Source organism: Diadema antillarum, unplaced genomic scaffold, assembly GCF_040938485.1.
Source record: "Diadema antillarum isolate AM-2024a unplaced genomic scaffold, OU_Dant_1.0 scf00000053, whole genome shotgun sequence".
Lineage (NCBI taxonomy): Eukaryota > Metazoa > Echinodermata > Echinoidea > Diadematoida > Diadematidae > Diadema > Diadema antillarum.
Window position 1 is genome coordinate 2,716,506 of NW_027270942.1, and position 22,532 is coordinate 2,739,037.

A 22,532-nucleotide genomic window follows, 5' to 3' on the forward strand; every position below is an offset into this window, starting at 1 on the left:
GAGCAAAATAATAAACAAGATAAGCATATATGTGAATTGGTCACATTCCATTAACTAAACTTGTGTGGAGTTTAAAAATGCAAGCAGTGTGACAGTTGCATGGAGATATTAAAGCATCCTTTGTTGTCCCTATAATATTACCAAACAGTCAAATAGCCCCAAAGTTATTGAGTGTTTTGGTGATTTTGTTTCATGAATACAGTGCACTCCCGTTATAATGAACAGTCATAACAAAATTCTTGTTACAAAGGAGTACAAAATTTAGGTCCCCAAATTATCACCAATATATCTCTATAAGTATACTTCACTGTATGGCTGTAACAAAATTTCAATATGACGAAAGAAAACCATCAGTACTGAGGACTTTGTCGTTATTACGAGAGAGCACTGTAGTAGCTCTTTTTATGATTTTCCCCTTTGAAATTTTCCTTCAAATGGAATTAGCCTGTGGTTGCATAGTTGAAAGTGGTAGAAGCCTGATGTCAAATGCGAAGATATCTCCATTTTCAATACATGGATTATTGATCTAGTGACAGTGTCTACTTACACATGGATTGGCATTTAGCTGCAATAAGTGGTCCACCCCAAGACATTAGACAGCAAGTGGTATTAACAAGGCATGTTGTGCTTTACAAACAAGTAGATGAAGTAGCATGTACATCTGGACTTTAATTTTCTTCCATTCTGGGGGTTACTGTGCCCCAGGGGTACAGGAAATATCAAAGCATAAATTGGTGAAGTGAATTTACGCAGTGTTGAGGAAACCCAAGTTTTAGCATGATGGCAATAATGAACGGATATAAGAGCAACATATTTGGGTGCAAAAAGTTAATAATTACCCCCACCTCTCAGTGCAATGCATAACTTTATGTACCAAATGTGTACCATTTAATACAACAGAGTTTTGGTGTAGATAATGTTTTCAAGCCAGACAGACAAGGAAAGCCTTAAATGGTGATTTTTTTTTTTCCTGTCTTTAATTTCAAGGTACAACAGTAGTATAGAATATCTCGGGTATATTCCATGCCCCTTCCTATCGATACATGCCAGGCAACTTTCAGACTTGAGGAAGGACGATTGGTATCTGTTTGGACAGAACAACTTAGTTGCAGCACCAGATTACAAAATGCTACTTGGTGTTTCACAGAAACCTTTGTTGTTTCTTTCTTTCGTTTTTTTTTTTTTTTGGGGGGGGGGGTAGGGAGGGGGCTTTTTTGTTTATTGGCTACTATGCAAAGTTGGAAGATGTAACTCATGTCAGGAGTTGCCAATTAGTGCAGTACATATTTATGATATTTAATTTTTTTAAAATTGAAAATGTTAAAAAAGAAATCAAATGAATCCCCCCCCATATATCATTCAGCACTCCTAGTGTGCCTTTTTGCCATTTTTAAACCGAAATCTGATTAGTGGTTTTAATGTGGTCAAAGCAGATCACCTAGACTTCGTAATTTCATAAAATTGACAAACGAACTCTTCATGCTTCTAATGTCTCTCGTTGAAAAAAAAAATTGTGACCAGTACATGAAATGTCAGTTAAAAAACTGGACTCGACATGTATTTATGCTTACTGTGCAAAAACGCAACAATAAAGATAATCTTTTACACAAAGTGATTTTGTTTCTGAAGAAATGTATTTTAATCTTGGCATTCTGATCAAAATAGAATATATATACCCATAATGTACAGGTAACTCTAAATGCAATCTTCTAGAATTCATGTTGTATTTGGTATACTTTTACACTTTTATTTTTCGGTGGAACACAATACAACTGTATTTCCAAAAGATTTGCATTTAATTGCATTGTACTCGAGGCCTAAAAAACAAATCAAATACATTTGCACAAAGCAGTATGTGATGTAATCATACACACATATCCATACAGACACACATGAAAACAATTTTTCCACCTGGCACACAGAACTGAAACCGTGACTGCTCTGGCAGCAAGTGCAATTAGAAATTTCTCTCATTTTGTCGCAACCTCAAAAATGCACTTGCACTGTTATAACACTCAATATTTTATACTGCTTGGGTACAATGTAAGTCAAATTTGTAAGGGATGTATGCATCAGTTCGGTGGGTATTTACACCTTAATCAAGTAATTGTTTTGTTCAACATATTTTAAAACTGCACTAAGCATCAAGGCCTCGTAGCAGTACCGAATTTTGGTCACAATATGGCACTAACCATAATTTGTTGACCATTTGACTGTTTTGCCTTTGACTGAATGTTTAGAGACAAAAAACAAACAAACACAAGGAGTGTTAGTACTTCTTTTTTTTACAGCTTAACATTAGATTAGACTGACCTCAAATCTGAAATAAAATCTTGTCAGATTTTAAGGTGCAAAAGAACACCTGTCTAGAGGCAGAGGTAAAACCATAAAACATGTTCATCTGATTCAGATAGACTTTGAGTTGTAAACAAAACCGAAGGTCATATTGATATGCACAACAGCAAAGAAAGTACACTGTACGGAGTAAAATCATTGCCTGTATACATTTATCTCTTGCTTGTGCTGATAGTAGAGTTACATGTACATGTACATGTATACATGTAATCTATTTCAATTTTTTTGGTCAAAGCTAACTGTTTCACAAATTCTTCAGTCTAAGTTAAGCCTCTCTGCACCATTCCTTCCTTATACCACTGATTTATTACACTTGTTAATCATGATGACACAAATTTAAATGGAAATGTGTAAGGCACGGAAGAGGTCAACCCTGTATCAAGACAAACAAATACAGATGTATTGGTAGTCAATGTGAGGAAGCAAACTTGAATTTGACAGATTGTCATATAAATTGTAGTGATATTGAACAATTAGCCACTGCCTGTTTTCCCCACGTTAACAGACCATTCTTTTTCGGTCATATTTGTCAAAATCCTCTTGCTTTTACAAGAAAGCACTTTCCTTTTCTAATATCGAATTTCAATTGTAGACTTGGTTTCAGACAGTGGACACGACAACAATGACTTTGAACTTAACACCCAACACAAATAGAGTCAAATAGATTTACATCATATTAACTTCTTCATATGATATTAAACAGATTAAACTTGTTCCACGATATGCAAACAGCAAAGGTGAAGTAAACATACTGAATAGAATATTTGTTACTCTCACGAATGCCTGCATACTGTTTGGTGACAAACTATTTGCATGAAGAGAACAAACAGTTCCGTGTTTACATTCCGACTCTCAGTCCTTTCCCTGCTTCATGAAGAATTACAATAACATGCTGCTCTCTTGGTAAACACAATGACAAGACCGAGAACTTTGCTTATAAGACAAATGATGCGTAAAGCTACATTGCTTGTCATGGTTGGGGAGTACCACACTGGACTTTCTTTGCGACACAAGCCTTTCAAACAAGTCCAATCGAGTCAAAGAGTCAAATCTGGGAATGTTCTTTGGTTTGTTATAATTTTTGTTTTTGGCTGCTTGTACTGAATAACTTTGTGCACATCAGCATTGATATGTACAAGGCTAGTTCCCTCGCTCCATTATGGGGATTTGAAGAGAAAAGTGCAAGAGATCACAATGAAGTACCACAATGAAGAGAGAACTGGTCTCTAAAATGTCCTCGTATTTCATTTCAGCTCTCGATTGTCATTGCTTTCCAATGAAACTCATCTATGCAACAACCGAAGGCACTGAATGCAATTCAAAGCCTTGGCGGCAAAATCAAACAGAACTTTGAGATAATACAGCAGATTTTTCCTGAATAGAACTCAGTCCAACTTGTTTTCTACCGCAACGTACGAGTCCTCTTTCCTATGATGACTTTAACAAAGACGACACAAGGGAAACTTGCACTGCTGTAATTGGCTGCAATAGATGTCTATATGCACATAGATATACTACACCACTCTCACATGAGGTAATGTGTCACACTGCTCTCAAACTTCACCAGCACACATGCATGTTGCAATGTGGTGTCCATCATTACTATGTACAGTTATTTTTTAATTTTGCTTAAAGCTGAATCTCTTGGGACTAAGAAAAAACTTCAGCTTTAAGAAAATTTGACTTATGCAGGATGAATAACATACAAAAATAAAGGAATGGGTCCTGGAAAAGATGTTCAACGTAAGCAATATTTGACTGATGCAACTTCGATTTATGCAGAGCGTACTGTAATAGTTTCAAATGCAGCATACATAGGCCTACATCGTACACTATGTCTAATGAATGAATGACAAGCCATATACTGCAAGGTGACAACCTTTGGCTACTCTTGTGCGAATTGAATATGGTAGGTGTTAACAGAAATAGCTCTGGCCCTGTGCATGAAAGGGTGCCCACCAAGGGTGCAGACCAGGGCTTTCATGGTATGGCAACTACCCTTGGTTTTAAAGCTAAGCATTCAACTTTCACAAGGTCGATGCATGTTAAGCAGGGTACTGTAGTAGTGATCATCTTGCTTCAGTTGAACAATAGAAAAGTGGAAATTTTCATGAATTTCCTGCAACATGAACATTTCAGCTGTTAAACTTGAAACTTTTTTACACACTTGAGAGTAGCGTCAATATTCAGGTGCCAGATTTTTTTTTTAAAAAAAAACATTAAATGGAGGACAGAAAAGTATTGTTTATATCATGGAACACATGTTTTACTTTTCAAGGAAGGAAGTGGCTAGTGTGCAATCGATCAAGTCTTTGGCAATGCTGACAGTTTACAAAAGCACGAATCAATGCTCCATGACCAACTAATTTTTAGAGAAAGCACAACTCGTGTGTTTTATGCTTTTTTTGTGTGACTATGTTGGTATAGGAGCACGGCATTTACAACATTTTTGGTACAGCTGATTTATGTTTTGAGGGGATGTTAAAAATTCATGTATTGCCTTAGTACAATGTACGTACATTTGGTTTTTTTGTCATGAATATTTTCATAACTACTTCACTCCAATATTGCACAAAAATAAAATTGCTCTTGGCACATCATTAGTCATCATGACATTCAAAATAAAACAGTATCTATTGGTTGAATCTACTATTGCTCAAAAAGTTTCACGGACTAGACAAGTTTCAAGAGCTCTTCCCAAACAAGACAGAAAACATACACATGCACAGATCATTTTAGAGCATGAATTGTATGTTGAAAATGGAAGAATCACACATTACACAGAATCAATAGCAATAAATTCATTCTCTGACTTCTCTATCTTTTTTTCAAATTTTCCAAATAACAATGATGACAGCAACAAAAAACTGCTCACTTTAAAGTAATGCTTCACCTGAAGACCAACAGCTTTTCCTACATTTCATAAACCTTGAACATAGTCACACACACTAAATTTCTATTATTGAATGTCACTGCACTTTAAATAAACTTTGAAAGGTTTACTTTCTGTGCGAGAGCAGAATAATGACCAGTCTAGAATACTGTATACACTGAATATTTCGCGAGGTTTTTATTTTCGCGAATTTCACGAGTCGGGTGCTATTCGCAAAATTAAAGACACGCGAAAATATTGACTCTGATCCCCGACGTGAATGTTTACGTACGGGTGTACATTTCTCCGTTCAGTACAGGACTCCACGATCGCGAATTTAACCACTTGCAAAATCTTCGGGAATTCCAGATTCGCAAAAATTTAGACTCGCGAAATATATGGAATATACAGTAACACAAACACATGAACATCTGCCGAACCCTGTATCAAAGATGTTGTGGGTATCATGAAGAACCTCATCAGGGACCGGAGAATGAAGAGATGTTGCCATGCTCCCTGTCACAGGGCAGGAGGTATGATTTGATAAACTTCATCACCTGATGTCACACCTAAACAGGCCATTTACATTATCTGGATGTCTGCAAAACAGTCTGCAAAAATTGTGTTGTCTGTATAATATGCTGAAATAATACATACGTACTGGTGTTGGACACACTGCTTACTCAGCTATCTGGTTGCTCTTCTCAACCAAACAGATGAAGTCACAAACCATTAGCAAGAAGATGAGACAGCAGTTTGTTCTAGATCACTGAAGTAGTCTGGACCTTATTATGTGGACGGTTCATGTACACTGATCATCCATAATTATGTACTGTAACGTAGAGACTTTGCATTGCTCATTTAACCACCACTCATTTTGTTATAAAAAAAAATCAAATCATCACTGGCAACAGTACAAATGACACTATTTCAATACTTCCCATTAACATTATCAGCATCATCATCATCATCATCATCATCATCATCATCAATATCACTTTTATTATCATCGCTGTCATCCTTGCCAATACCATCATCAGTATTAAACATCAATAATTCTATTACCATAATACATGGCATTACCGGCTTCACTATAATTGATGTTAACATCATCATTATTATCCCAATGGATATCATCACTAAAAACATCAGTGATAGTTCCCATCAACGTCATCATCACTTTCATCATCATTGGCATTATTAAATCATTTAATATTACTGGCAGCATCATCAGCATCACCTTTATCAATGTTACCACCACCAACATCCTCCTCCTCCTCCTCCTCATCATCATCATCATCAATATCACCACCATCATCCCCATCATCATCATCATCATCATCATCATCATCATCATCATCACCATCATAATCTTCCTCCTTATCCTACTCCTCCTCTTCCTCCTCCTTCTCATCATCATTCTCATCATCTTCACCACTACCACTACCGTTGACATAATACCATTCAAATCTTTCAGATCATGGTTGAGGCTGTCCGATTCCCTACTTCTGGGTAGGAAGAAAAGTTGGACCCCTATGGCACCTGCTAGCTGGCATGGTTAGGTGAGTATTGCATTGTTCCCTGCGCAACAAATCCAGATCTCACGTTGACATCCCAAAGGCACTATGCATGTGCTAGAAGCTCGCGGTACCCCCGAGTCTCCTGATTTCCTCGTATGAAATCCAGAAGGTCAATGACCACGGCGCCTATCAATAAAAGACACACACATAGACACAAGAAGTCCGTCATTGAAGTGGGAAGTTAAAATCATGGGAACAGGTAGTTAGCAAGAGAAAATTTGTAAAACTTTGGCACAGAGAGGAGGGGAAACCAATATAATAAAGCTACCTACATCTACTGTAGCTGCTGTATGACAGCACACATGCATTAAATATTGACCTGCTAGGAGATACATTTGTAAAATGGAAGCAAAGTAATGCCTGTGGGGGAAAAATGACAGAAATGTATTACCCTCTGCCCCCATATACTTTTTCTCAAAAAAAAAAATGACAATGAAAAGACAACTGATGTCAATATACTGTACAGTTATCCTTTAGTGTACTGAAAAAAAAAAATGCTCTGGATACCTCAGATCTTTTGAAATCTAGTATAATTGCATCTTTAGATTTGATAGGGTGCTTCAAACCCACTCGTCCACTCAGCTGGGGCAGATAAGACCCACTGTTAGCCAAGCGGAATGAATGAGCACTTCTCTGTTAAAAGTATGGGGCCCTTTCTTTGAATGCCAATTCTGGTACTAAAGCAGAAACATATATCACTTTATTTGATAGCCTTATCAGTTTGATCAATATAATGTCCATGCTTCAAATCAACATTTTCTCACAATGTTTGCAGCCTGAAAGCGCATCATTGTTGATTTTATGTTTTGTCTCTTAACCACTAACTCTGATTTCAGGTGTGAGCTTGCTACAGTGTGATCTTGATGGCTATATCACTTCATTACCACGAGTCCTTACGAAGCAGTGGCAAATTGATAGTGGTACCAGCTTCAGCATATATAAGGATATTTCTTGTAATGATTGCATGAGAAGTGTCATCAAGTACACAAGTGAGAGAGAGAGAAAAAAAAAATGAGGTTCACACATTAGCTATACCAACATACTGCATATCAGAAATGCTGGTCAATGCTTTGAATTGAAAGGAGAAAACTGGCTTTTTAATAGATGGGTAGATCAGGGAAAAATTCTAATTGACTGTTTATACTAGTGTAGCTCCTTGATTTCATCAAAATTCTTTGGCGTGTCCACATTTCGTAAGTTTGAATTTCTTGTCATTCCCGACAAAACTGGAAAGAACCTCCATAATCCCAACAAATCAATTTCCACATCAAGGAATTCTTTCTTTCCTCATGAAATTTTTATTCTTTTACCACTCTCACTTAATATCTGGAAGAAGCCTTGTTAAAGAGAAATTGAGCTTTAAAAGTTTCTGTAAAACCAGACACAGATTTCTTTCCATACACTGTAAAATCAGAAATTTTCATGTACAATGTACATGAAAATTCATGATTTTTTGGATGAGCCACGATTTGTGAAAGTAAAAGTGCATGCCGAATTGTTTGTCTACACAATGCATTGTAAGCCAGTGGCAAATTTGTGAAATGTTTCATACTGCAAAAAAAGGCAGTTGGATCCAATTTGTGAAAGTCTCATGCCTCGAATATTTCTGGTTTTAGAGTACCAGTATATGTCAGTCTGTGCCTGCGTATTTCAGAAGTTCTCGTTAACTCACCATTCTGGCCCAAATTGGAAAGAAGCCCTTGTACAGGGACCAGAAGCCCTCCTGCTTGACGGACTTCAGGAGACAGTCCATGGATGACTTATAGAGGAGAGGACGCCCCCTATCGTCGGAACCCTGGTTCATTATCCTTGTCTTGACGACATCTGCTGGGGTGCTCACTGTTGCTGCAACCAGACCTGAGCATATACTGTGTGTATTAAGAGGGAGACGAAATTGATAATAGCACATATACATCCTATGAAAGGAGAAACTAGTCAGACCTATTACAAAAGAATAGATACCATTTTGTCTGAAACTATACAGATGAACATAAATTTAATACTTCTTCCTAAGAGTGCATAAACATTTTATCAAAGGCCTCTCTGTGCTAATAAATCAACCCCTTCCATACCAAGCTCTCACATCTCTACAGACAACAAACAGTAGTCACAATGCTCCTGTGGGTAATGGGTTACTTCAGATTAAGCACGCATTTGCTGTAAAAGTGAAAATCTTTGTGCAAGTTAATGTTTTCACATTTGGCTGGGAAACATGAATTTCATGTTTTCAATTTCACAGAATCAAAACATAAAGCAGCATTACATATAACAAGTAAAAATTGTGGTAGTGGTTATTTTCCTACTAGTTTCCTGTCGCATGAAATATGCACAAACTTTCTATATCACACAAATTTCCAGTTTACAGCAAATCCATCCTGATTATCTGTTGCTTCAGAATTTTCTGGTACCCTTTGGAAGATTATACATGTTTTACAATTTGACAAGAGCTTAAACTGAAAACTCACCTTGAAAGACCGTGTGTGATGAAATTATCTTGTAAACTTGTGTGCTTCAGAATGAGATGTTTGGCTGTGTCGTACGTTGTCAGGTCTGGTAAGTAAGGGAAAGAGAACATTGTCAGCTTTGCTGGGCAAACACACGATGCTTACATGCCAAATCAAAGCAGTGCATTAAAGAATTGAGTGAAGAGAGTATAACATGCTTAAGCTCAGGCTAGGTACACTCTAATCACACAATATCTATTACCAAGGATTTTGCTGGAAGATACAGCTAGTAATGATGCACACACTGCAGCAGTAGACAACATTATGAACATCAGCTCTGGCTGTGACATGTATTGAAAAAGATTTCTGCAGAGGTATAGTAACATCCATTCCAAACTATAACATTGACGTAGCAAACACAATGTCTTCTTCTGCAAGTATCAATATCCAATCAGTCCAAATTTCAATCCCATTAGGAGCTTCACAGGAGTATCAGTATTTTACCATACCACAGTCTTCTCCCATTATGTAATAAACATGATTATAACAAAATTCTTGGATTAATGAGGTAAAAATTCAAGTCCCCAAATTATCATCAATATATCTTATATACTTAACTGCTCAACTATGACGAGATTTTGACATATCAAAAGGAAACCGCTGGTCCAGATGACTTCATTATAACGGGAGTGCACTGTATACACACATTCATTTTCATCAGTACTGTATTTTTGTCTGGAGTGATGTTGACCCCCCATATTAACGAGAGCTGCCCTCTGTACATTGGGGACCCATCCTTTCCACAGTCCACGGATTCCTCCCTCTGCTAGGATCTGCTTGAAACACTTGAAAGCCGTTTTGACCCTGAGATGGAGTAGAGAGAGAGAACACTGGATAATGCTTCATTCTCCAAAACACACAACATGGATAGGTCTGTCTCCAATTTGAAAACAAGTCAGAAATTTTTGCAGAAGAGCATCTAAATTTGATCCCAATCAATCAATTCCCTCCATGGGAACCATTCTTTTTTTTTCTTTTTTTTTCATAAAGGCACTACCTGGGGGGTGTTTCATCAACGAGTTCGTCGGAGGTTTTCACCGACAAATTTGAAAAGCTACTGAAATCCTTGCGTCTGGGGGGCATTTCATCAACGAGTTCGTCGGAGTTTTCACCGACAAATTTGCTATCAGCCAATCAGACGCAAGGATTTCATTAGCTTTTAACAGTTGTCAGTGTAAATTCTTGCGTCTGATTGGCTGATAGCAAATTTGTCAGTGAAAACTCAGACGAACTCGTTGATGAAATGCCCCCTACCAGATTGGCTGATTGCAAATTTGTCGGTGAAAACCTCTGACGAACTCGTTGATGAAACGCAGAACTGTGTATTGAAATTATTATCGAATTAGAGCTAGGCTACAACAACAACAACAACAATAACAACAACAATAATGATACTTATAACTATTATCATCATCATCATCATCATATAACAACATTAATGTGCAATTTCAATTAGTTTAGTACTGCTTCTAACAATGTATTAACAAACTCCTGCTTCAGAGGCTAGTTTCTAATCCAATATTCAACTGTGCTTCCTCATTTTGCATACTGGTATTGAATGCCTAACAAAACCAATCAACCGACGGACCGACGGACCAACCGACCAACCGACCGACGGACCGACGGACCGACGGACCGACGGACCGACCAACCAACCAACCAACCAACCAACCAACCAACCTACCAACCACACATATCAATGCTCCTAAATACACACTTAATGTTCAGTGACATGGGGAAGGTTTATCACTCTGTTCATTCTGTGTGTTTGTCTATTTTGTTTTGTTGTGGCTGTCTGAGCTGAGCTGCTTAAAAAGGGAGCCCCTACCTGGGTGGTTTGCCTTCCAATCTCCTCCGGCCCTCTGTCTGCATCTGTACTTTGACCAGGTCAGTGGGACTGGACAGGAACTGACCAAAGGCTCCTGCAGTGGACCCTGCTATGACTGCTTTCCTGTAGATGAGGGGGCGCCAGAGAAATTGACAGCAATATGTGACTAATTCATGACTAAGGTCCTATTTAGGGGCTGGTGTGACCTTGAACCCCAAAAGTGAACTATACTAACCGGGAGTGAATTGTGTTTGCAGTCAAATGCCTTTGATAATACTATCTGACTTTCCGTGTGTATCAATTCTTTCATATGAACAGAGTAACTTATGCTTTCTCAGTGATTCAAGTAGGTACCCCTAACAAGGCTCTTCCTTTCTATCTCTTTTACCTGTCTGCCTATTTCTACATACTGCCATGTAATATCCAGCTACAATTCCATATCGTCCATCTATCCATCTATTGAGTAATTATTGGTACCTGATCTCTATCTATCTATCTATCTATCTATCTATCTATCTATCTATCTATCTGTTTATCTATCTATCTATCTATCTATCTAACTATCTATCTACTGTACGAGCTGAAATTTTTGTGGTGGTTTTATTTTCATGATTTTGGCGAATCGCCTTTGAACCACGAAAATAACAACACGCAAAAATAACAATGTGCAAATAACTAAGTTCAGTTAGACCCTTGCAACAGCGAAATTAACAACACGCGAAAACGTCCTCCAAGTAGCAATTCGCAAAAATATCTGTACCCGAAAATTTCAGCTCGTACAGTATCTATCTATCTATCTATCTATCTATCTATCTATCTATAGATCTATCTATCTATCTATCTATCTATCTATCTATCTATCTATCTACCTATTTCTCTAACTACCTACATTCATAATATTCTAAATGCCTACCTGAGGAATTCACTCCAACTGTTAATGACATGGACTGAGAAATGTGAGAAGTGGAATTAGGGACCTCAAAGTAAAGAAAATGCTGACCAGAATATACTTCAAATTTGCTAACTGACTGTAGACTTTGAACAAGACTAATGGACGAAGTCCATCGAGCCAGCCTGATTACATTTTATCATGTAGACCTATCATAATGATAATAGCCTGATAAACTTACACCAGCCAAGAACAAAAACATGACCAAAAAACAATGATGCATGCTCACAAACATACAAGAGTGAATATCAATGACTTGTTGAATGCAAAGTGTATTAGCCTTTTGGGAAAATCATAATTAATCATTTGTCTCTTTCTTTTTTTTTTCGGGGGTGGGGGATGAAACTGAGGTATTAGGAAGCAAGCATGTACATATCACAATTAACACATAGTATACAAAAAATGTCTTCTAAACCTATTTGAAGAATACTTGGGGGAAATAAACACACAAGTAGGCATTTCACACAGCGTATGTTCTCACCAAACAGGAAACGTTCCATCCGGATTCTTCCCAAATATGTTGTCTCGGATGTACTCATACGCACCCATGCGGCACCCAGTGTACACTGAATTGTGAACAGACAAGTCAATTACTTTTGCTGCTGATAATACCAGGTATCATCTGCTGAAATGGTATCACTGATCCTCAAAGTAGTTTCGAGTCCTTTTGTTTTCCACAGGACAGAGAGTATCATCTTTCATATCTTATCTTCTCTTCTCATCTGATCTCTCTTCAGCTAAATTACAACAGGAACTAGTTATTGTGCACTGTCTGTGAAAGTTGATAGTGTTGATAATTTTCATCATTGACACATCTGCAGAGTATTGCAGTTAACAAACACAACTTGTGTTGTATGAATTCCTTTATACACAATATACAATCCATTCTTGATTCTGTAAGGCATAAATACAAACACAGTCTTTCAGTAATGACTGTGATCATGCAAATTCAACTTCATTTTGCCCTTTCAGAACCATATAGACACAATTTTTGTACATGTAATGAAAGCTTTTCAGTAAAATTGCAACAAAATCAGTAACAATGCATCACCTCGAGAGCAAAATCTTTATACAGAGAATGGAATAAAAACATCATTACAGTTTATCTACAGTACCTGTTGGACTCATTTCTTAAGTTAACCCCTAACAAGCCATGTCCACATTCATTCACAACCATGCATTTGTTTTAGAGTATTATTGGATATGAAGGATCACATCACATGGCATGAATGGGTTTATATGTCTATAGTGCATGAAACCCTTTCTCATTTTTTTTTTTCATTTTTTTTTAAAAATAGCAGATCAGACCAACACTGGAGGGAAAGTATATGCTGGTGATCTACAGTCAATCACTCAAGTTTGGCCATTACATACAAGTCAACATTCAAGGACATTACTCTTGTCAATGGGCTACTAGAACTCATTGGTCTTAATTCTATGAGGTCACAGAGGAAGTAATCAAGTGCCTATTATGAGGAAGCAACCTCTGAAACAATGGCTTCAAGTTCCCAATGAAGGACTACACAAATGAGCATAAAGCGTGGAGCCCAAAGGTAATACTGCTACTACCAATAGGACATAAACAAATACAGATCTCAGGATTGAATCCAAGTAGTCTGATCCTCTGAGCTGTAACCCCTTTTAAATTGAGCCACGATGGCTTCTCATAAGCTGTATATTGAACATCATATACAGGGCGTTCCGTAACGCGTCTATACTGAATTTTGTTAGAATAATGCAAATTTACACCTCGTAGGTCGCAAAATAAATTCCCTTCCATTATAAAAAAAAAAATTCAATATAATGAAAGAAAACTGCTGGTCCTGAGAACCCCAATATTAACGGGAGCTGTCTGTTGACGCTTGCAACCATAAATTTTGCATGTATCTCTGTCTCACAAATCTATGCACATGTTGAATGAGACCTGGTTAGTGCAGCAAATACAATAGTTGATCGCAAATAAATTATGTCCGACTGCGCTGGGAATCATCAAGTAATTGGGACTTGTTACTGATTGCACTCCTTATGTAACAGGTACAGGTAATTCAAGCACTGCTTGTTAATCATGACCAATAAAACTCCTTTCATAAAGGGCAATTCCTTCCTCCTACATATCCATTGGGTTTCTTCTACTCACCTATGTGCCTGTAGATAGCAGGTGTCACGCCTTGCCAGAGTTTAAATAATCCTTCCTCTTCAACTGAAAATAGATGAAGAACATAATGGTTAGCAACAATAGTATTTCTAAATATTCAGGCCAGGTGAGGTTGTTAAGAACCAGTTTCTATGGCGATGAATGACTATGACATCATACTTTTGTATTCTATTTCCACACAGCTGCTTTATTGATTATCTTTGTAATGTGTAGGAGAAAAACAGGCTGATTTTAACCTGTCATTTATCATGTTTAGGATGAGGTGATTTTGCTATAACTGGAATTTCCCATTGACATCATCCCAAGTACACTTGGGACTAACATTTAAAAGGTAGAGAGCCAATTGTAGTGCAGAATAAACATTCCATGGTATGAACAGACTTGCCTTTTTAATCAAACATAATGTCAACTTGGAAGAGTAACTATTCTACGACAGAGAAGTAAATTTCAAACACCAAATATTATCTTACCAGGGCTTGACAATCATTTACACTTTTTTTTTTATAAGATGTGTTTCCCACTTAAAGCCTTATCTACTGCTTATCAATCAGTGTTTACATGGTTGTATAAAATGACGCACGCAAAGAATGCCACCATAGTTTATTGCAGCAAAATCAAGAATCACGCAGACATAACATGATGGATTTATGATTACTGTTATATCAGCACTGCTGAAATGTCAACACTTCAAAGGCGTATCAGAGTACATTTTGTAAGCATAATACACATAGCTCATATGTCACTTAAACTAATCCTTGTGACTTTGCGACTGGAATGAATATAATGTGAGCAAATAATTTGGTTCAACCCACAGGCTTCCAGAAGTATTGGAATAATTTCAGTGTGTTCTGTCCTGGTAATTACCAAAATAATCTCCTTTGACATAATATGAGGGTATCATCAGTAAAGAAGAAATGTATAGGGTGAGTTCTAATTTGAAGTTGGTTTAACCTTAACTAGGCCGGGGGGGGGGGGGGGGGGCCTCCGAGGCCTCCAAGGCCCCCCCCCCTCGACGTTCCGCGCGATGTATCGCAATCGAAAAAAGCTATCGCCGTGACGTTTCATGACTTTTTTCTTTCGAGTCTCCCGCATCTTTTGACACCAAATTTGCGGCGCCCGGGCACGCGGTTCCGAAGTTATGCATAAATATGTACATGCATGTCAGACCAAAAATTGCTCAAAAACATTAATTCATGTACAATTTCAATGCAAACTGTGCTTACTAGCAAATTTCATAAAAGCATGATTATTTTGGTGTTTTATTGATTAAAATCAATGAATAACATATTTTCTTGTTCGGAGTGATGTCGCGGACAAATTTCATCGAAAAAACAATGAAAAACATAAAGTCGAAAAAACAAAGAAATACATAAGAAATTCAAAAAAACAATAAAATACTTAAGAATTTTTTCTGATATCACAATTTTTTTTTATTACATTTGCTAAGGACACTAAAAAGAATATTTACACAAAAAATGTGCCTGTTTTGAGCTTTTTTTGTGATTTATTCCAAATAGTCTGATTTTATGCATCATCATGCATAAATTAGCATAATTTAGCATAAATGATGATTTTTTGAAAAATTAACTTCATGGTATTTTAGATTACATCATAGGCAATGTGCGTGCCAATTTTCGTCGCGATCGCGCGGTCGACGGCCGAGATCTGGAGGGGGGGGCCTGGGAGGCCCCCCCCGGCTCTATCAACTACCTAAATAGCCCGGCCTAGTTAGGGTTAAAAGCAATGCACTTTACAATGTCACCATACTTTGTCTTTCATACATCTGCTCAAGTGTAATTGTGACACAAGTATGTGATGGCAGACACATAATGTAGCACGCAATAAGTAAATGTAATGTGGGAGGAAGAACGTGCTACTGCAGTCATCAGGTGATGTTAGAAGTCAATGACAATCCGCAGAGAAATGATTCCCACATGATTCACTATTAAAGGCCAAGGTCTACATCTTCACAAGTTAACCCAATATGCATTCACAACACCACATGTGAGCTTTTTAAAGGACAAGTTCACCTTCATAAACATAAGGAGTGAGAGAATGCAACAATATTAGTAGAACACATCAGTGAAAGTTTGAGGAAAATTGGACAATCGATGCAAAAGTTATGAATTTTTAAAATTTTTGTGTTGGAACCGCTGGATGAGGAGACTACTACAGCTTGTGAGTCATATGCGTACAACAGTATAAAGAAAATGTAAAAGAAAATTCAACATATTTTCACTTTTTTCGCATAGTAAAAGAGCTCTTGACTTGCCTCTTTCTAAAGGCAGGGGGAATAATATTACCCATAACATTTGTCGGTAACGAGTCAGGGGAATGTGTACTTTTTTCAAAAGATGGCATTTTGTGAAATTCTCTTTATATTTTCCTTATATTGTTGTACGCATGTGACATCTAAGTTATTCATACACTGCAGTAGTCTTCTCATCCAGCGGTTACTGCACAAAAACTTCAAAAATTCATAACTTTTGAACGGATTGTCTGATTTTCCTCAAACTTTCAATGATGTGTTCTACTAACATTGCTACATTCTCTCAATCCTTATGTTTATGAAGGTGAACTTGTCCTTTAAAGAGAGAAATCCATAATTTCCAGGCATCATTGTACACTGTGATCTACATTATAAAAAAAAAAAAAGAATCATAGGGGATAGCAAGTGTATTGAACTCAACATCGTACAAATTGCATTTTGTGTTATCCCGAAGTAAAAAAAAAAAGACGGAAGAAATGAAGTGGCTTTCCTGTTGAAGGCTACGTTTGTTTGTTTGTTTGTTTGTTTTTGTTTTTTTAAACCGACATTTTGTGTGTGTGTGTGTGTGTGTGTGTATGTGTGTGCAACACATCACTTTAAATCCAGGATTAAGTGAGAGACTGCTACCAGCACAAGTCAGAGCCCCAAATTTTAACCTGTTTCTTATGAGACCGGTATCTCAAGGGACTTTACACAGAGCGCACCAAGCTTCAGTAGGCAAAGGATTTAAGTACACATTGCACTTTGGAATGTCATGCCACTATAATCTAGTTTGAAGGCATTCGCTGGAGTGGGATCGTTTCATTCAGAAAAAAGCATTCTACTGAAGGTATTACATGCCACTCTGAACCTGTAAATAATCCCTACAATCTTGTGAACGTGTCCCATCATAAACATATGGGAAGTGATAAAGTGGTGGTAAGTACATATGGCCGAGGCATGTCAACTTATGAACCTGCCAAATTTCACCATAAGATCTGCAAACAGGCTGTGTGCCTTTGACACAGTTGGGCACCCTAATTGCTATCACGCCGTGATCACACGAGCTGGAGTAAAGGATTAGATATTGTTGTTTAAAGTTCCTCTCGTCTAGCTGTGAAGTAGCATGCTCTGATCATGCACCTGCACTCTCCAAATTGCAGCAACACAGCTAGGACGGAATATGGAGATCATGGGGGATAAATAATGACATACATCTTGTAAAACACAGATCAATCATGTTATCTTGTACTCTGAGGAATGCACATGGTATCTCAATCTTTTTAGTCATGGAATTGTATGTGACAGGAAACTGTGAAGGGCCCTAACCCGTAAGCCACCATTCTGAACATTGAGTATAAGTTGACAAATGTCTAACCAGAAAGTTTGCATTTCTGAGCAGCTGTGATGATTATTCATCTCGTAGTTTGGTAAATTTCAGATACCGAAGTCATTTTCATACAAGAATTGATGTTGGGGCAGTTTTCAGCATTACTTATTTACATCTTATTGTTTAATAATAGAATAAGAGTAACTGATTTTAATTAGTCTTGCAATAAATGAATAATAATCAGGGCTCGATACTAGTGGTGGCCCAATGGCCCTGGGCCACCAAAAATTAATATTGTGGCCACCAGATTTCAGACAAGGTTATCTTTACATGGCCTATTTGGGCGACTACACTGTCGGATTCAAAATCTATTCTTGTTTCCAAATATTAGGGGCCAATGCATTTTTTCTTTTTAGGCCACCACAATTTGAAATTTAGAGATATTAGTGGTCCGAATGAGCCCTCAGGGGAAAAACTTAGTGTTGAGCCCTTATGATGATAATGATGATGATGATACATTGTAATTGTAATACGCAATGCTGAAAGCAATGATTATTACCATGATAATTATTGCACTATCATAATCATCATTATTCTTACTTTGATTATCATTATCTTTGCAAGTGAAGTCATTTGTTTTTAATGGTTAGAGTCATCACTATCCCTGCCATCATCACCCCCATGATTACTGGCAGGGTTAGTGAAACATTTAATTTGGGGTAGATATTATCAGTAGACAGCAAGAAAACCAAGTCTGTATAGGAACGATTTAAACATTACAGTCCCACTGTTGCAGCTACTCACCAATGCCCAGGGCAGTTCTGACCATGCCCCTGTAGGGAATAGCTGCCTCGTTCCCATAGTGCTTGGCGGCCGCAACCTCTCCCTGTATCTGCAGTCGTGTCTTGGTGATGTCCAGGGGATAGGTGACTGAATGGGATGAATGTAAAGAGACAACACGGGGTCATTCATCTTTCTGCTTTTGATTAATAGCCTTGATCACTGGCACAAGATAATTTTACAAAATTTTCCCAGGATCAACAGAAAACAGTCTTGAAAGTCCTCTAGATCAGGACAACAGCATCACATGAAATAAATCACAAAAACAGCTTTAATTACAAATGATGCTCTTTCTTCACATTGTGAGAAAATCATTGGATGCAACAAAAGTAAGAGATGGACATATGGCTGAAAGTTGACTAGAATAATATGGAATCTTACAAGCGACAGAATACAGTTTCTGACTATATTCTCCTTTAAACTACCAAGTAAATCTAATAATACTTCTACATGACAAAACAAACAAACAAATGAATGATGTCTTCAGTTTATGTGAATGATAAAAAAATTGCTTTAACCTGTTGAAGACTAGTCCCGAGTATACTCGGGCAGGTGCCTATGGAAAACGTGTGTTGTGACTTCCATAGCAAAATCAGCCCATCCTCAGTAGGTTAAAATTAAAATCTTAACAAATGCAATTTTTGAAATAATAGCTGAAATAATCTCTGGTTAGCATGTGCATGGCTCCTGTGCTGTGGATGTTTGTGTCGAACTTGCTCTTTCGTGCATTTGTGTACAGTCTACAGATAATTATACATTTGTATATATGGGACTATTGAAACCACAGTTTCTCTGACGTATTGTCATTCTGTGTTGCAAATAGCCATTCATGTCCTTATCTGTGATTTTGCTTGACTAGTAGTGTCATACAGACTGACTAGACTGACTTACAAATCTTCTTGAGGAAACAGTTAAACAGCAAAGTCAGCAACCTCCTGCCAACAAGACCACATGCAATAGATAGAGACAATAGACACATATATCTAAATCTGCTGAGCGAGATAAGCACTACCAACTGTGCAGACGTTGTGTTAACAAACATCAAAATAATGTTGAGTTTACATGACTACAAACTCAGTGAACCATGTACACTAGTCCACCAGAAAGCAAAACATCCTGAATGAACACAAGAGTCATGCAGCACTTATGAAGTACTAATCCTAACTTGAGAACATTGATTAAATCAAGCAAATTAGATTCTTGTTTCTACATCTTCATGACCTTCTCTGCTTCAACATGATGTACACGTACAACTACAAGTAATCAAGGGCAATGCAATGCATTGGGCAGAATATCATTTTGTTCTACTTCTAGGAAACAAGTGGCTGTGGCTGTCTCATTGATGGGGAGCTGATTCCAATAGAATAATTTGACTGGTCATTCCATATTTTAGAATACTAGCAGTAGTAGAATATACAGTATCATTCTAATTGTATCTTGAAGCACCCACTGCACTGTAGCTGCAGGCGCAGTCGGCCTTCTCGAAGTAAAGCTACGCTGCACTGTCGCGCCCCGGCCCCGGGCCTCTCCCCGCATGATTGGCTGTCGGTCTGATAACTGCCGCCAACCTACCTGGCTGTGTGTCGTTTTAGTGTCGCGGGGTGTAGTGCTAGCCAGCATGTCGAAAACAGTGATTTTAGTTCCACGTCATAGACTAGTCTACATAAACTCACCAGTTTCTGCAACCGTGGCAGCACACGCAGACAAAAAGTACTTGACGAGAAAGCTGTTTGGATTCACAAATCCGCCGTTTACCTCATCTTTTTGGACAGTCATCGTTTGCAGCAGACGTTGTCGTCGCCTCCCAAAAGTAAATACAGCATGTAGTGTACAATGTGTGATCGTGTGCGGTACATGCGCGGCGGACACGTACAGTACACGGGGTTTCAATAAAGGTTTCAGTAGAGCACGACGCGTCGTCCAATACGGACGACGCAACAGCGCGCGCTTTGGTTTGTTTACTACCCTGACTTTTCTTGAGAGGGTATCTGGAGGTGTGACCCTTGATCACGTGTCGCCAGGTACTGTGTAGGGCTCACACGGGTAACCACTACGTATTTCCCCGCATAGAGAAGTGTGTTAAAAGTCAAAATTCAAAACATTCTCAAAAAGAGCTGGCAGAAATGAGGTGCTTCATCTTCACTAACCTGAAAAAGTGAAATTACCCTTTCATCTATCAAATTTCCAAGGGGGTTCTTCAGCTCAAACTCTGTCAAAGGTTTCGCAAAGCCAGACTACGAGTTATTTTCACTGGGAAAAAAAAAATCACCTATTTTCTGTACTTGCACCCAATCAAATATAAAAGCTTTGATATTCCAACCAAAATGCAGTTTGTAGAGGAATTCATACTCAATATCTGCAGCTAATAATTTTTTTTTTGTTGTTGCCAAACTTCATTTCTGATTTTTGATATTTTTTTTTCTTCATTTCGAGACATTCTATTATATTTACAGGTGGTGAGCTCTAGACCGGAACCATCTCTCATTTATTGTGGTAGCGTTAAGTAGAGGGCCTACACTCAGTCCGTAGTCGCCAGACCATTTATTTGAAGTGTTCAGGGAGTATTACCCTTAGTTTTGCACAATCGGAGTAGGCCTAACGAAAGAAGAAGAAGAAGAAGAAGAAGAAGAAGAAGAAGAAGAAAAAAAAAATTCTAGGTCGATGATAGTTAGCAACTATACCTTTAGGGCCTATTTTACTATGCAGATCATTGTAACACACACGTATATACACGTACACATCCACACATACATACACACACAATTATTTGGAGAGAGAGAAACAAAAATGCTTGATATTATTTATTTCTTTTTTTTTAATTCAGGTGAAATATCAACCCTAAAAGCCCAAGGGGGGGGGGGGGGGGCTAACGTACATAACATGTGACCCTATTCTACCAATAATTCATTTCTCATTGCATTCGTACATCCTCAACACAACTTCAACCGATTTGTTGAACTTTTAACTGTCCTGAAATTTTATTGCAGACATTTAGATATTTTGGTCCGATACAGCTGGTTGCTATGGCAACTGACAAACATTTTGTCTGATTTTTTTCTGTTCCAAATTTAAGTTAGCAATATAAGGTTTCTTTGTGATATTAGTTCATGAGATGGGTTTTTCTAGGCTATATTTGTTATTCAATGCATGACAATCATGATTTTACTTCAATCGGATATTGTAGTCGGTAACTGATTTACATGATGTTACAATGAATATGATACATATAAAATACGGGTAATAGAACTATAACATTACAAAAAACATTCCCGCATTTCCATAATAAACACATTATACAGCATTGTACATGTATTTAACTAGGATACGGTCTAGAGAGGAATTGAGGAGGAGAAGAAAGAGAGAGCTATATACCTAAGAGAGAGGTATATAGTTAAGAGAGAGGTATATACTAAGAGGGAGGTATATACTAAGAGAGAGGTATATACTAAGATAGAGGTATATACTAAGAGAGAGGTATATACTGAGAGGGAGGTATATACTAAGAGAGAGGTATATACTAAGAGAGAGGTATATACTAAGAGAGAGGTATATGCTAAGAGAGAGAGAGAGAGAGAGAGAGAGAGAGAGAGGTGTATACTAAGAGAGAGGTATATACTAAGAGAGAGGTATATACTAAGAGAGAGGTATATACTAAGAGGGAGGCATATACTAAGAGGGAGGTATATACTAAGAGGGAGGTATATACTAAGAGAGAGGCATATACTAAGAGAGAGGTATATACTAAGAGAGAGGTATGTACTAAGAGGGGTGTATATACTAAGAGAGAGGTATATACAAAGAGAGAGGTATATACTAAGAGGGAGGTATATACTAAGAGGGAGGTATATACTAAGAGAGAGGTATATACTAA

General features: G+C 37.7%; 1 protein-coding gene across 1 annotated transcript; it reads right to left on the bottom strand.

The window, feature by feature from the left end:
• Positions 1-6,579: 6,579 nt before the first annotated feature.
• On the bottom strand, positions 6,580-20,455 carry LOC139715652 (mitochondrial uncoupling protein 4-like). The gene is made up of 9 exons (XM_071627209.1): positions 20,335-20,455; positions 18,626-18,751; positions 14,226-14,288; positions 12,570-12,654; positions 11,140-11,262; positions 10,003-10,115; positions 9,273-9,357; positions 8,480-8,675; positions 6,580-6,933 (listed from the first exon to the last, which is right to left on the bottom strand). The coding sequence occupies exons 1-9, from the start codon at positions 20,435-20,437 to the stop codon at positions 6,862-6,864; spliced, it is 966 nt and encodes a 321-aa protein (XP_071483310.1). The 5' UTR covers positions 20,438-20,455; the 3' UTR covers positions 6,580-6,861.
• Positions 20,456-22,532: the final 2,077 nt, after the last annotated feature.

Coding starts and splice junctions, on each gene's coding strand:
- LOC139715652 (XM_071627209.1), bottom strand. CDS start 20,437: ATGACTGTCCAAAAAGATGAGGTAAACGGCGGATTTGTGAATCCAAAC. Junction 14,289..18,625: donor CAGAACTGCCCTGGGCATTG/GTGAGTAGCTGC, acceptor ATCTATTTTCAG/TTGAAGAGGAAGGATTATTT. Junction 10,116..11,139: donor TTGGAAGGCAAACCACCCAG/GTAGGGGCTCCC, acceptor ACTCCATCTCAG/GGTCAAAACGGCTTTCAAGT.